Genomic DNA, 17,629 nt, shown 5'->3' on the forward strand with positions numbered 1-17,629 from the left:
GAAAATTATGCATTTTTCGAGGATAACTTGATCAAACTAATTAAAAGTATTTAAAAATATCTATCTCCAAAAATAAAAAAATAGTCTCTAGTTTAAACATTAAGTGACATAATAATAAAAATAATGTCAGTCCCTATTTTTTCAGCGAAAAAGTTATCGGAAAATTTCCCCTACTCACCACCCTAATTAAAATTAGTCATTGACCTTATTTGGTCTTCTTTATGTATGTATTGTTAATATATTCTAGATGCTAGAGGTTTGGCCGGTTTAGAATGATTAGTTTAAAAAAAAAGGAGTTAAAAGCGAATAACGAATTTTTGTAGTTTGGTAAAAAATGCCCTTTTCTTCAGAATAGAAAGATTATCATCAGAGATACGAAAAAATATTTAAATACAAAAATTGTAGCTTATTTAATTCCCAAGAACATGGTTTGCAAAACTTTTTTCTAAGGCAAAATTTAAGTGAGCTATTGACAATTAAAACTTGTAATAACATGCAAAAACCACCTTTACCAACCCTTTCAAAGTCACTTCTTTTTGCGACTGAGAATATTAAAAGGATTTAATATTAATAGCCTATAGATCTTGTAAAAACCTACAAAATTCTTTTTTACCAAACTTTCTAGGATAAAAAATAAAAAACTTACGGTTCAAAATCCATATATTTATTTAAAAAAAAAGGAGAAATCTAATTGGAAGCATAATAATGTAAGTTAGCGGTGTTTTTAGTCATTGGCCTTATTCATTCTTCTTTATTTATGTATTATTAACAAATTCCAGAAGTTTTACTGACTTAGAATGCTTAGTTTTAAAAAAACTGGAGTTAAAAGAAAGCGAATAACGAATTTTTGTAGTTTGGTAAAAAATGCCATTTTCTTCAGAATAGAAAGATTAGCATCGGAGATAGGAAACAATGTTTAAGTATGAAATTGTAGGTTATTAAAAACCCAAGAACTTGGCTTGAAAAAAATTTTTCGACGGCAAAAATTGAGTGAATCGTTAATGAGTATAATATCGAAAACATTGATTTTTTCGATATAAAACTAACACTTTCGATAGCGAATAAATCAAAAACTGTTAATTTTATCAAAAAAACGTATGTAACATTTTTTACTTAAAATGAATGTTTTTATCAACTTTTGCGGTCAAAATATTATAATAAAAAATTTCCACCCCCCGAGATGGGGTGGTAACCACCCCCATGGTAAAAGCGTCTTTCGGCATCATATAGATTTTGATCCTTGGACTATCCACCACTTATTCTCAAATTTTGAAGAAAATTGATACATTCTGTAAAATTGCGAGGTAAAAAGCTTCGGTTCCTGGACTACAAGTAAATGCAACCCTGGGCTTGAGTCTGAGTCCAAAAATGAAGTGGAGGGTAACAGGAACCTTACTACAAATGTTCAAGCAAATCCGTAGTGACGAGAAAAATTACACTCCAAAACCCTAAAAGACCTTAAGGCCTGAAAGACCCTTGCTTACATCACGGAAAATGAGTTTAAAAACTATCCTACGTTACACCTACATTACAATTTATTGTAAAAACACAAAATTCGAAATGTAGTCCTACGTAGGGAAGCCCGAGGCTTCATTATACTATTTTATAGGCTGTAAATACCCACAAAAAATCTGTATATATCATTAGGCACTGAAGTGACTGAAGTATTAAAAACAATTTAGTTCTAGTGTTGCATTGTCTTCGTGTTTGATGAGACAAATTATTTGACAAACGTTCAGTGCGTAGTTATAAATAATCTAAAGTCATTTTACGGGGAAATATTTTGTTAGTGATATAAGTGAGTGTTTATATTTGTAACGTACCGAAGAATTTAGTGTGATAATTTATTTCGACTTAACACATTTGTTGGATAATTGGATATTACCTTAAAACTATAATACTTTTTCGAGGTAAGTAAAAGCCTTTTTTTATAATGTACACTTGCGAGCAAAAAATCGACTCACTCAATGAATTATTTTAATTTATGCTTAGTAATTTCATGTTGCGTTCTTTGACTTACAACAACTAATGCAAAAAAATATTGTCTATTCCAATAATTATGGAATTCTATTATGGAATTATCGTTATGGAGTTATCGTTATGGAAGTTAGACAAATGCCAGACGAATGGAGAAGCAGTATACTTACCACCTATCTACAAAAACAAGGGAGATATACAACAATGTACAAACTACAAGGCTATAAAACTGCTGAGCCACACACTGTGGCCACACCATGAAAATATGGGAAAGAGTAATAATTGATAGACGGATACGTGAAGAGGCCGAAATATCCGAGAACCAATTTGGCTTTATGCAGGGCAGATCAACAACAGATGCAATTTTCATTATAAGGCAGTTGATGGAAAAATACAGGAGTAAACAACCAAACGCTCATTGGTATTCATTGATCTTGAGAAAGCATATGATAGAGTTCCTCGAGAGATTCTGTGGTGGGCACTCAATAAGAAAGGAGTCCCTGGTGAATATGCAAAGATTGTGAGGGATATGTATGACTAGTGTTAGGACAGGTGTGGGAGAGACTGATAAATTTCATGTGAAAGTAGGATTGCACCAAGGCTCGGTGCTTAGTCCTTATTTATTCTCATTAGTTTTGGACCAGATAACAGCGAAACTACAGGGTAACATTCCATGGTGCTTAATGTATGCTGATGATGTCGTGTTAGTAGGAAATAGTGAAAGAGACTTAGAACAAAAACTGGAACAGTGGAGACAAGCTCTCGAGGAAAAAGGTTTAATAGAACAAAGACACAGTATTTGGAATGCTCATTTAAAGATGGAGTTACTACAAATAAATGGTATCTTTGGATGGTGAACTGATTGTAAAAAGCAATGGTTTTAAGTACCTGGGATCGGTATTACAGAGTAATGGAGAAATAGATGGAGATGCATGCAGTAGAATTAGGGCTGGATGGATGAAGTGGAAGGAAGCGAGTGGTGTGCTGTGTGACAGGAAAATTCCAAGGAAGTTGAGGGGAAAATTCTATAAAACAGCCATAAGGCCGGCTATGATGTACGGAACTGAATGTTGGGCAGTGAAAAAGAAAGAGGAACAACGAATGCATGTGGCGGAAATGAGAATGCTTAGATGGATGAGTGGAGTGACAAAAAAGGATAAAATTAAAAATGAGTATATTAGGAGAAGTCTAGGTGTGGCACCAATTGATGCCAAATTGAGAGAGCATAGGTTGAGATAGTTTGGTCATGTTCAACGTCGAGACGTTAATCACCCAATACGAAGAATTGCTGAAGTGCAGATTCCTGGAAGGAGTAGGAGAGGAAGACCAAAGAAGACGTGAGGGAAAACAATTAGACAGGACATGTTGGTAAAAGGGATTAATATTGATATGACCCAAGATAGAATTGTGTGGAGAAATGCAATTGGGGAAGCCGACCCCGCATAGGGATAAGGCAAAGAGAATGATGATTGTCTATTCATATAAGCAAGAATATTGTATATTCCTCTATCTAGAACTTCCAAAATATAATTGTTATCTGCAAATCGGCAACGTGTTGTAAAATTTGTCTACTTCTGTATGGCTTAGTGAAGTAAAACACACCATTAAAGAACTGAAAACTGGGAAAGCTGTAGGACCGGACGAAATACCGACAGAAATATTGCAACTTATAACCGTCTGCAATATACATACATGTAATTGTCGAATTATTTAATACCATATACAGAACAGGTATATTACCTAAAGAATGGCTTCTATCAACATTCGTGACTATACCGAAAAAGAGAAACGCCAGACAATGTTGCGAACACCGTACCATCAGTCTAATGTGCCACATACTCAAAGTATTTCTAAAGATTATTCATCGTAGAATATTCAAAAAGTCAGAACAAGACATTGGATAAACTCAGTTTGGATTTAGAAATGCTCAAGGAACCAGAGAAGCATTATTTGCAGTAAATGTGCTAATACAGACATGTTTAGATGTAAACCAGAACATCTATGTCTGCTTCCTAGATTATAACAAGGCATTCGATACGGTGAAACATAATCCGTTAATAAAACTACTGAGAACAAAGAACATCGACACACGGAATATAAGAATAATAAATAATCTGTATTATGAACAAGAAGCTGTCATAAGAATAAATAATTGAAACACCAATAAAATAAAAATCAAAAGAGGCGTTAGACAGGGCTGTGTCTTGTCGCCATCACTGTTTAATGCATACTCAGAAGAAATATTCAAAAAAACATTAGAAGATAAAGTAGCAGGTATAAAAATAAATGACCTACCCATATGTGAAATTAGATACGCCGATGACACAATACTAATATCAGAAACTATTACAGATCTACAAAGAATTTTAGATAAGGTTGTTGCAACGAGTGAAAAATTTGGTCTGTCACTAAACATAAAGAAAACAAAATTCATGGTTATATCAAAGAAAAATATTAGAAATATCAATCTACACGTAAATAATAAAACGATAGAACGAGTTCAGAATTATAACTATTTAGGGACAAACATTAGTGAAACAAACGATTATACCAAAGAAATCCGAATTAGAATAGAAAAGGCTAGAAGTGCATTCACTAATATGGAACAAATATTATGTAGTAGAGCCCTCAGCTTAAATCTTAGAAAACGAGTACTAAAATGTTATGTATTTTCTGTTCTTTTATATGGTGTGGAGACATGGACTCTCAATAAACAATGCCTCAATAGATTGGAAGCATTTGAGATGTGGACGTATCGAAAATGCTGAGAATCTCCTGGACAGACAGAATAACCAATGATGAAGTACTAAGGAGAATACAGGACAGCAGAGGGAGATACTGGATTCCATCAAAATAAGAAAACTTCAATACTTGGGTCATATAACACGTGGTGACAGATATGAACTCCTAAAATTAATTATGCAGGGAAAGATTCAAGGAAGGCGCAGCATAGGTAGGAGAAAAATGTCCTGGCTGAGAAGTCTCGGAGAATTGTTTGGATGCAGCTCAACTGAACTCTTTCAGTTGTAGTGTCAAAAGTGAGAATAGCAATGATGATTGTCAACCTTCGTCGCGGAGGTGGCACGTAAAGAAGAAGTATGGCTTAGACTGCTTAGAGAAGGCAGCAAACATTTTAACGGGCATGCTCTACGCAATGTAGACCTCTATGAATTTCCGGTGGTCGTCTCAGTCACTTTTCAAACGTTGATCTGTATGGATGTAATGTGCACGTCGAAGTGGAGTAAGTGAATATTTTTCACTTCACTTCACTTTCAGTTTGCAGTCTCAAGGGCTTACCGTCTATACCAGAGGAGACTAGTAGCTACAGTCGACGACTAGGTTTAGGTCGGCGACGTGTAATGACAGAGAGGTATGAGCGAATGCCTTGCGGAATCGGCACGCGACAGGAGTTGAGCTTCAACAATCCTTTAGGAATGTTCGAGGTGTCACCGTAGCTCAGTAGATAGTTAGGAGAAAATCTAAGGCTGCCACTTTAACTCACAGACAAGCTAACATAGAACCCAAATTGAACGCACGTCAGAAACAAGCTCGACTTAAGTTTGCCCGAGAATACGCAAATTGGGACCTTGGCCAATGGAGTGGCGTTTTATTCTCTGATGAGAGTCGAATGTGCTTGTAAAGCAATAACAGAAGACGACGCGTCTATCGAAGGCCCGGAGAACCATTTGCCCAGTGCTGCAGTGTCAAAACAGTGAGCTATGGTGGTAGTTCGTTCGTGTATGTTTTGGAGTTGTATAGGTACCTTTACAAAGAAGCTTGTGTTCCTGCCCGGTGGTAGTCGCGGAGAGAAGTTTGACATCGGATCGTCATTAAGAGTATTCTCCAAGACCATGTTGTTCCTTACGCCGGCTACATAGGCAACGGTTTCAAGCTAATGCGTGATAACGCTGGATGTCACACAGTGCGGATTACGAACGATTACCAGGCCAACACCACTATAACAACAATGGACTGGCCTCCATTGAATCCGGACATGAATCCCATCGACCACATATGGAATGAGCTCAAACGTAAGGTCAGGGTCCGTAATCCAGCAGCAGCGACAGCGGTGGAGCGAAAAACTGCATTATTTATTTATTTATTTATTTACTGAAATATACATCCACCAGGTATAAGCCCATAAAGGTGTACATAAGAAAATTACATTGACTGAACACTTGATGACAAAATATAAAATAAAATAAAGAATAACCAAAAGTGTTTCTGTTGTTAATACACATACACAATAATAAAAAAACAAAGACCATAATAAAGAAAAATAACATGACATCAATTCGGTAAGCTATTGCGTATTTCGCGTTTAAAGATGTTAAAACTAAGAAAAAAAATGTCCACAGATCTTAAGTTATTTACACTTCTGCACATACTTTTTATCGGACAATAGAAATTATGTTGCGAATTAGGCACCGAAATTTGAAAAGTTACACCTGAACGTGACACAGCTCGTGGTACATTAAAGTCTATAAGACTTATAAGATATTATATGAAGAGTGGGAAGCGATTCTTCATCAATCGGTCAAAAACTTAATAAGGTCCTTAAGATCTCGCATGGAAAGTGAAACACAACGCAGAGGAGGAAATATTCAGTATTAAGTTTGATTTTTATGTTATTTTAGTTTTATGTTCATTACATAATAACTCATTCATAACATGTTTTCTCACATACAATATTAAGTTATGTATCTTTGTTATGTTGTTTAGTTACTAAGTTTATAAATATTGGTGTCATTGCAATAAAAATAATTACTTCTGTAGTAAAGAAAAGAGAGACGTTCTCACAAACAATTTATTTTACAACTGACGACCGGTTTCGCTATCTACAATATTCACAGCATCTTCAGGTCACGGTAAAAGTAAAATTAAATGCTACAAATAACAAAAAACCAGAGTTAGTTAAGTGGTCTGGTTGAAATCAAAGGGTAATGATCAAGCCAATATTAAAGTATACATATTTATGCATACATATAAATACTAACATGTACGTAAATATGGTTTACAACCCTCACACTCACATACATGCACGCATTCAAATGTAGTGGCAACAAAAGTATGTTAAGTATAAGTATAAAATATACACTTACTTTCCGGTATAAGGGAAGAATATAGTAGTATTCAATATCATACTTTTTCTCTATATTATGCTAAAGGGAGAGACGGTAGAGGGACAGATTTGAATGTAATGCATTAACAAAACCAAAATAATTGGCAGGATCTTGAGGGGATTAGTAAGGAAACACGACATTAAACCGTGAAACCAAAAAAAATTGTTAGTTATATATAAAGTGATGTTATTGTTATATTTTTAATTAATAGTGTATATTTTAATTTAGTTGGGATTATTAGATGTTGTTCTGGATGTTCAAGAACTAATAGATGTAAGATTGGTTGTGGAATTTGGAAAATTGGTGTATATTTTAATTTAGTTGGGATTATTAGATGTTGTTCTGGATGTTCAAGAACTAATAGATGTAAGATTGGTTGTGGAATTTGGAAAATTGCACAACCAATCTTACATCTATTAGTTCTTGAACATCCAGAACAACATCTAATAATCCCAACTAAATTAAAATATACACTATTAATTAAAAATATAAAAATAACATCACTTTATATATAACTAACAATTTTTTTTTGGTTTCACGGTTTAATGTCGTGTTTCCTTACTAATCCCCTCAAGATCCTGCCAATTATTTTGGTTTTGTTAATGCATTACATTCAAATCTGTCCCTCTACCGTCTCTCCCTTTAGCATAATATAGAGAAAAAGTATGATATTGAATACTACTATATTCTTCCCTTATACCGGAAAGTAAGTGTATATTTTATACTTATACTTAACATACTTTTGTTGCCACTACATTTGAATGCGTGCATGTATGTGAGTGTGAGGGTTGTAAACCATATTTATAGTAGGGGAGCAAAGTATGCTAAATGTGCAGTCACTCGAGCGCTTTGGGGACCTATTGGGTTGTGAAGAGTAGGTCTTAAAATCAAAAAAAGTTAAGTAAAGTTTTCCATTTTAGTGGGCGCTTGCCATTTTTTAATTTAATTTTCCATTTTCAACAATCGTTTTTTCCGATTATAACGCCATCTATACATACAGTGGAACCTCGATAACTCGGATTAATCGGGACCGCGGCCGATCCGGGTTATCGAAAATCCGGGATAGCCGGAGAATATGGTAAAAATTAATAAAATACAGTATACTTACAGATAAACTCCCTTAGAATTGAAATAACATGAAATATATTTATAAATATGCACAGAACCTACACATCAAAATTACTAAAAAAAAAGACCAAACACAAACTTAAGCAAACTGAAGCGAACAATACAAGACACACAATACAGTGACAAGGATGTTATGTTATTTAAGAACAGTGAAAACTAAAGACCATTGTTTATAAAAGAATTTTTTAAATAGTCTTTCCTAAACAATGCTAAGACAGTTTGAAATAAAAAGGAATAGGTACTACAGACAGGTGCCTGTTGTTTCTGCAGCGTGTGCTATGAGTCATTTTTACTATTGTATAGTTCAAATTACACACATACACATTATCTCTCAAATATTATATTACGTACATTTTTATTGTTGAAAGGTTTGTCCGATAATTAACTTTTTTGATGGGAAGCCACAATTAAATTGAAAAATAATTTTATTAACGTTTCGACGCCCAAATCGGGTCCTTGTCAATATACAAAATATTGAAAATCAAAATGTTTATCTGATGAAAATCGGTCCGGGTTAGCCGGACTTCCGGGTTATCGGGGGCCGACTTATCGGGTTTCCACTGTAATTGGAAAAAATGTTTCGAATAAAAGTTACTTATTTTTACGTAAGGAATTTAAACCTGCAATAAAAAATGAGGGCTCCTATTTAAGATTTTAAAGTAACCCCCCACCTCAACTCCGTGGGGGTCGTGTTTGGTGCCATTCGATAGATTTTTCAAAAATATTGAATAAGTGTATTTTACAGTTCTTCGATCTGATGTTCATTTCACGAAATATCGCGGGATTCGTATTAAAAATATTTAATTTTCCCCCCACCCCTCTCCTTGGGAAGTCGTGTTTGGTATCATTCTATAGATTTTTAAAAAATATTGAGCACATATTTTTTAGTTTTTCGATTTGTCATTCATTTCACGAAATATTCGCTTTTTTCTCGTGAAATTTTGGGACTCACCCATTTCCTTACGCCCGGTTCAAATAGTCAGATTTTTGAAATATACACTCTTTTGCATGCACTTAACTTACCTTATCTTAATCTGACAATTTCGAGTTTTTTTAAGGATAGATTTTTTTTTCGGCCCCCCCTTAACGAACTCCCCTGTGTTAAGAGCCAATATATGGTAGACGTACATCTGCAGGGTACCAGATTTCTCCCCATATGCTAATCTGACGCGCTCGAGTAACTGCAAAAATCCCCGCTTGGGCTCCCCTACCATTAAGTACATGTTAGTATTTATATGTATGCATAAATATATATACTTTAATATTGGCTTGATCATTACCCTTTTGATTTCAACCAGACCACTTAACTAACTTTGGTTTTTTGTTATTTGTAGCATTTAATTTTACTTTTACCGTGACCTGAAGATGCTGTGAATATTGTAGACAGCGAAACCGGTCGTCAGTTGTAAAATAAATTGTTTGTGAGAACGTCTCTCTTTTCTTTACTACAATAGTATGGACTCACACATGCAACCCATTCATTTTTTTATAATTACTTCTGTTCACAATATTTTACTTCTAATTTTACCTATATGTGGATAGACGCCAAACAGCGTAGTCAAAAAATATTTAAGTTTTGAGTCGATTTTATTTCTCGCAAGTGTAAAATATTTTCCTAGCCGAAATTGGATACACTAGAGTAGAGACATTTCTTATCAACTTACCTGCATCAAATTGTTGTTAGTTATTTCCAATACGCTAACTTCTTGGGACATACTATGGCATTTTTGTAAAGCCTGATTTCGCTTTTCACATTCTGACTTTCTCATGCTATTCATGAAATCTACTTGTAATTCCAGTTGACTAATCTAAAGTAAAAATAATTTAGTTTTAAAACTCTGTGTCAAAAAAAATTTTTTGCAATTATTAAGAAGTAAGATCAATAGCAGAAATAAGCATTGAAGCTATTGGTATAAACTGAATTATATTCCAATTAACAATATAAAATATGTAGACCATCATCATTACTGAAAATTTCAGCGGCTTACCAACATTAATAACCAAAATAGAAAAAATTATTGAAAAATATGTCATAATATTCAACATAGACAGAACTAAATATTGTCTTTGTAGTTTTGCATGAAGACAAAAAATATATGGGGTACATTCCATGTCAAATCACTCAGGCAAAAAATTTTGGATCTCCGATTTGTCTCAAAATTGGTATATAGCTTCTGCGGGACGTAAAAATAAGATATTTAAAGTCAAAAAATCTTCTTCTTCTTTTTTTCTCAAAATGTTATTTTATGCGATTTTATTGTGATTTGGTGTTTATTTAAACAAATTTGCATTTTCTGTCGTAAAGTATCAATGAAAAACATAATATTTTAATAGAAAGAACTCAAAAATGTCATTATATGGCATTATAACAAGTTATTTTGAATCAAAACAAGTTTTTGATCAAATTTTATAGTGTAAAAAACGTTAAAATACCGTTTTTTACATTTTCCTCCATTCCCAAAATACATTATCATCGATTTGGCTGAAAATTTGCCCACAGATAGCCAAAAGATAGGACTTTAAGTGGTTAGAAGGATTTAAATTATATTTCGATACCAAAAAAGTTACATGCAGTAATATCAGACTCAAAAGTATATATTAGTCCAGTCGGGATAGCATTTGACCTTGAATGCCGAGCTGCCCAAAATTTTATTTTTCTGATCTTTAGGGGAGTCAATAGTTGCCTAAATTTAAAATCACGAATGAATTCCTCCGTTACGTTAGCCGCCATCTTGATTTTAAAGGAGAACCTTTTTTGCTCAATATCTCCGCCATTTTTAACTTTTCGACAAAAATGGTAGGAACTGAAATTGTTCCAAATAAATCGTATTTACAATTATTACAATTTCTTTTTAACAATTTTTGTCGTGAGGTCGATATTTTCGAGTTAATTGTACTTACAGTAGACGCCTATATTTTTGACTATAATATTGCATGTAACTTTTTTGGTATTGTAATATAATTCAAATCCTTCTCACCACTTAAAGTCCTATGTTTTGTCTATCTGTGGGCAAATTTTCAGCCAAATCGATTATGATGTATTTTGGGAATGGAGAAAAATGTAAAAAACGGTATTTTAACGTTTTCTACACTATAAAATTTAATCAAAAGCTTGTTTTGAATCAAAGTAACTTGTTATAATGCCATATACTGACATTTTTGAGCCCCTTCTATTAAAATATTATGTTTTCCATTGATACTTTACGATAGAAAATGCAAATTTGTATAAATAAACACCAAATCACTGTAAAATCGCATAAAATAACATTTTGAGAAAAAAAGAAGAAGAAGATTTTTTGACCTTAAATATCTTATTTTTACGTCCCGCAGAAGCTATATACCAATTTTCAGACAAATTGGAGGTCCAAAATTTTTTTTGCTCCAAAATTGAGTGATTTGAAATGGAATGACCCATGGACTTAAAGTACTTTATTGCTTTTCAAAATATGTCCTACCAAGATCGATACACTTTTGCATACGTTCAAACTAATTAGTCCTGTCGCCAGGAGGGGTACAACGGCCTCCTTAATTCAGATAGACTTACCCAAGTTTTTTTATGTATTTTGACCCGTAGAACACGAATTTTTTGGGAACAGTTGATCCGGATGTCGATAAGATTGTTATAAACAAAGAATTTGAGGAATCACATAAAAGCGATTTTTCGCAAAACAAAACATTTTTTTGTATTTTTTGGGTCATTCTAAGTATAAAATGTTTTGACAAGTTTTTTCGTAGGATGTTTTTTCGTAGGTAGTTTTCGACATAAACGCGGTTGAACTTTCAAAAAATCGAAAAACTGCAATTTTTGAACCCGAATAACTTTTGATTAAAAAATAAAATAGTAATTCTGCTTATTGCATTTGAAAGTTCAAGTCAAATTCTATCGGTTTTGATTATTTTCATTGCTAAAAATTAATTGTTTTATTGTTAAACAAAGCTATAAACATATAGTGCTTACATGTTGTTTTCAATGCATTTCTCGTTTAAAATCAAACGAGTAGGCGCGCATACAGACAATTTCTACGTATGTAGATTACGTACATTAAAACGCATGCATTGGGCACGGGAAACACTATGTATTTATAGCTTTGTTTAACAATAAAAAAAATTAATTTATAGCAATTCAAATAATCAGAACCGATAGAATTTGACTTGTACTTTCAAATGCAGTAAGCAGAATTACTATTTTATTTTTTAATCAAAAGTTATTCGGGTTGGAAAGTTGCAATTTTTCGATTTTTTTAAAGTTCAACCGCGTTTATCTCGAAAATTATGCATCCTACGAAAAAAACTTGTAAGAACATTTGTTGCTTAGAATCACCCAAAAAATACAAAAAAATGTTTTGTTTTGCGAAATATCGCTGTTATGTAATTCCTCAAGTTCTTTGTTTATAAAATTTTTATCGATATCCGGATCGACTGTTACCCAAAAAAATCGTGTTCTACGGGTCAAAATACATAAAAAAACTTGGGTAAGCCCATCTGAATTAAGGAGGCCGTTATACCAACCCTGGCGACAGGACTAAATTGGTAAAAGAGTTATTTCAGTCTTCAGTTGACACCTGCAAAATCGCTGTTTTAAATACATCGATGGCTTATTCTGGCGACTGGAATCGTTGCCCACGCATTGAATTCTTGATCTTTGGGTATGTCAAGAAGTCGTTGGGACTTAGGTCGAGGCTACACGGTGGATGGTTTAATGGTGGATTCGCCGTTGAGTGTTGGTTTGTCAGAGTTTCGCGATAACTTCTCGTAAACAAACGGTTATAACAATCAGAAATAACCGTTCTTCGATATTCTAAAGCAATTGTTGCCACATGACCAGCTTTTGACACAAAAGTTGCTACAATTTTCTTTGGCGCACTTCGAGAACGGATCACTTTTGTTGGTTTTTCCTCAAGGTGAAACACCCACACAGCTGATTGGCGTTTATGAGTAAATCCAATATTCATCGCCACTATATACTATAAACGGTTTTTGAGCTTCCTTTGTTGAACCGTTCCAATGTTTTTCGACACCAGTTGGCGTGAACGTTCTTGCTCCTTTTGCGAAACCAACTTCGGAACATACAGTTCTTCATGGAAGGTCTTTTCGATCAAGGCCTTTGAAATGCCCTAAAAATGCCTCTATCTCCCGGTATGTTACATTAGCTGACGAACCGCATCAATGTTTTGCTGTGTGACTGCTGTTCTGGGTGGACCTGACTTGGATTCGTGGCTGAGACTGGAGTGACCACGTTGAAATTCGCAATACTAGCGGAAAATAGTTGACTGGTGTGATGGTTCATTCCCAAACACAGAAACCATTTCAGCTGGATATTGCTACTGGGATAATCCTCTCCGAAAATTGTAAATTATTGCTCGAAAATGTTCTCGGCTAAGATCCATTTTTTGACCGACTTCCTAATTTCAAAAATCCACTGTATATACATGACTTGTTGTATCGCAATGAAACTCTGAATTTGTCAACAAAATATTGAGGCTACATTTGTGTTGGAAGGTTTTATTGGTGGCGCCCTCTAAGCGGCTATATGCAAAACTAAAAAGACAAACCTCATAATATAATCGTATTTAAGAAAACATTAGTAATATCTCCCTCCGAATTAACGGTGAACAGATTGAAAGAGTTTTTCTTTTTCTTCACTTCAGGATTAAGGTAGTTCTTGCATGCTTCGGCATAAAATATCTATTTATCTTGTCAACACTTCCAAATTAAATTTCACACTTCTTCTGCCTTTCCGTTTGGGATTTAATATTTGTTTATTGGATGGTTTGGATTGTTTAACGGATTGTCATCCATTCTGTTTATCAGTGGTTATCTTGGAATATCGGCTGATCATCGCCAAAAAGTATTGTTTTTATTTGTATATATGTTACCGGCCAAACCTGATTTCAGGACAAACTAGTTTGTCTATCGCACGTAGGCCAAACTAGTTTATCCTGATATAAAGACGCATACTTCAGGCCAAACTAGTTTATCCTTAAGTGTATGTTTTTATATCAGGATAAACTAGTTTAGCCTAGTCTAAACCAATTTAATCTAGTCGAAATAATTGGTTACAGACTGGTTGCTGATTTAAACGTAAGTTTAGAAGACACTATTAAGAGTTGTAAGACTTTTAAGTATTTAGGGTAAATGATAAACCGAGACGGCACTTGATGAAAGATATAGAAATCAAAATAGTACGGGGAAATCAAGCCACGAAAGCACTCCATGGAGTAATATGGAAGAACACTAACTAAAGAAAACAAAAAAAGGATTTTTCAGGGCTGAGTATGATAGTGCTGAGTATTACCCTACAAGAGTGGAAGAATGGCCAGTGACAACAATAATACGAAATAAAATACGAACAGTTGAATTGGAGTTTATGAGAAGGTGTCTACAAATCACCCGGTAGGATAGAATAAGAACAGAGGAAATATGAAACAGAATAGAAGTAGAATGCTCAATTACAAAAAAGTTGTGGTAGTAAAAGTAGAGCGATGAAATGGTACGGGCATGTACAAAGAATGCCGGAGCACAGGTGGCCCAAAAGATTACTGGACTGGGACCCGCGGGGAGGAAGACGGAGACAAAGACTTGCTGTGAGATGGAAAACTCACATAGGAAATGCTATGATAGATAGAGACCTCAGAGATGGCGACTGGAAGAATAGAGTGCTATGGAAGACGAAAACGGCAAACTCGCACTGGCGAAGCGTCCATGTAACCACTGTTACCATTGGTAACAGTTAAAAATCTTGCAATAAATATTTTATGACTGTTATGAAATAATTCCATTTATATTTTTTACCAACAGAAATATTTGTTAATAGTACCTAATTCAGTAAATAGCCAACTAGACGCACGAAAATATTGGCGAGATATGTGAATCCATTGCATCTGCACGTTATTATATGCTGTTACCAATACTGGCAGTGGTAACGTAGGAGAAACCTCGCTATCGCTCGGGACTGGATCGTTTTTAAAAATTTTGAAAGAGCGACGGCTCTGTTAGAGACGGCGCGCGGGCACGCTGTGTATATCAGTATTGTAACCATTTTGAGGATTGGTAACATTAGTTTAGTACCTATTACAGATTACAGTGTGCGTGAATTTAAACATGGAAGAGTGTTGCTACGTATTGCGTAATTGATCAACTACTTGAAAAGTTATTCTCCTTGTATATTTTTTTTATATATAATTTTGAAGAAAAAAATGATATTATTGAAAATGGAAGAATTAAAATATAAACAATAGTTTTCAAAATCTATTCTTTTTCCTACTTGTTCATTTTTTTATGTTAATTTTATGGTAGAATAATATGTTTAGTTTGTTTATTATTTATTGTTATACCTGTTACATATACATAATTACATACATATAATTTGGGAATAGTGATTTGTTTAATTTTATCCCACAGGATTGAAAACAAAAACTTATATTTGGGAGGTTCAAAATAATTTTTTTTAAATATGATTTTTTACATCTGGTTTGGTAACACTTTAGAAAAAGTCACGCGTCGCCACTGCAAACTCGTAATGGGAAAAAGTCAAGAAGAAGAAAGTAATTCAGCGAACTATAGTATTTTTACTACAAAAACGTTATTACGTAGGTCAAAATTTTTGACGTAAGAGAACTGTCAAAACATTAGAATGTGACTTTTCGTTATTGTCATGTTTATAAAAATATGGCAATAATGAAAAGTCACATTCTAATGTTTTGACAGTTCTCTTACGTCAAAAATTTTGACCTACGTAATAACGTTTTTGTAGTAAAAATACTATAGTATGGTTTAATATAAATAATCAATTGCATAAAATACTTTGTTCTTGGAAAAATAATCATTTTTATTAAAATTATAATTATTCGTAACAAACAAACAATAATATTGAGTTATATTCGCGGTCGGACGGACAAACGGACAGACAGCCTATATAACGTACAGCTTATAAGCTTTCATTTGACACCTCATTTGTCATTTTACCTGGTATAATGACGGAGGAGTTGAGTTCACGGACAGACAGACAGACGGACAAACGGACGGACAGACAAACGTGGATAATTCAACGTTTTCACATTTTTTTAAAATTGGTGAAAACAATATTAATTCGTACTCGATTTTATTCGTAAGGGTATCTTTTCTTTTAATTTTTGGAGAAAACCTCATCCTTTTATGTTATTTTTTATACAGTACGTAAATTGTTCGGCTGGACATAGGGAATATACATTGAGATAATTATGGCAACTATGCTAACCTGTGTTAGTAGAAGCTTCTGTTCGAGTCTTCGAGTACGATTTTCTGGTGCAATATAGCTGTTGGAAAGAACAGAATGAGTAAGTTTGGAAGCAAGGCTGTCCATAAATAAATCAAAAACACAGATTATAATTAATGAGTACTACATTGTCATGTTTCGACGTTTATTTCATAGAGGTATATATTAACATAGAGGGAGCCTACCTTCTGCGCTTCCTGACGACAAGATCTCATTGACTGGTTTGCTGCATCTCTTTCTAACACATTGTATCGAAAATCTATGATGACATTCAGTGTGAATATAGGCACGGAAGAGGAGGACAACTGTAGCAGCTTTACTGTGCGTAAGAGTGAAACAGCACTAATCCAAATAAAACGGATGGTGTCGTCACTTCGCTCTGAATGACACTCTCTCTATGCTAATATATAACTCTATGGTTTATTTGTATCAGCCGAAATGAATTGTCAATTTTGAGGTTAATGTCCCTTAATGTTAACAGCACAGTTGCCAAAATTATCTCAGTATAATACAATGTATGTATTTATGTATCTAAATATATACAATGTATGTTCCCTATGTCCAGTTGAACGATTTAGGTACGTACTGTATTATTTAATTATACAAGAATATATTGATTTATAGCATGTATCAATATTTTCATTCTATTTATAATGTGATACAATATATCGATGTATAATTATTTTTTTTGTCATCCTTATGGCATCCCGATGGTGATTTGGGAATTCCCCGCATGTATAGGTCCTTACATGTTCGCTAAATTACTTTCGACTCGGCTAAATTGGTTTAGACTAGGCCGTAGGTACTAGTTTATCCTGAAGTGTAAGACTTTATTATATCAGGATAAACTAGTTTGGCCTAGGCCAAACTAGTTTTTCCTGAAATCGGGTTTGGCCGGTAACATATACATTGAACTATACCTATGCCTACTAATTAGTATTGTTTTATTCCACTCTGTTATGATATCAATATTAAAATAATGTTTCGTTCGGATGCATTTTAATCGTGAGATTTGAATTTCTGTAGGTACATAGTTTTAATTGCTCAAATCAGGTGTATTGGGTAACCTCTTTTTTCTATAATTTCAAATAGTTTGTGACTATCGACTTAGTCGCAGGCTTTTTCAAATGCTGTAAATGTCACATTC

The 17,629-nt window shown here is 33.9% G+C and overlaps 1 protein-coding gene across 2 annotated transcripts in view; it reads right to left on the reverse strand.

Moving 5' to 3' along the window:
- The window catches only part of LOC114326579 (uncharacterized), a 131,629-nt gene that overhangs the window by 75,159 nt on the left and 38,841 nt on the right, over positions 1–17,629 (reverse strand). For both annotated transcript variants that reach the window (XM_028274982.2, XM_028274981.2), the window contains exon 3: positions 9,893–10,036. In XM_028274982.2, the coding sequence (XP_028130783.2) occupies positions 9,893–10,036 (144 nt within the window). The remainder of the gene's footprint in view (positions 1–9,892; positions 10,037–17,629) is intronic.

The sequence above is a fragment of the Diabrotica virgifera genome, chromosome 3 (genome assembly GCF_917563875.1).
Source record: "Diabrotica virgifera virgifera chromosome 3, PGI_DIABVI_V3a".
Classification (NCBI taxonomy): domain Eukaryota; kingdom Metazoa; phylum Arthropoda; class Insecta; order Coleoptera; family Chrysomelidae; genus Diabrotica; species Diabrotica virgifera.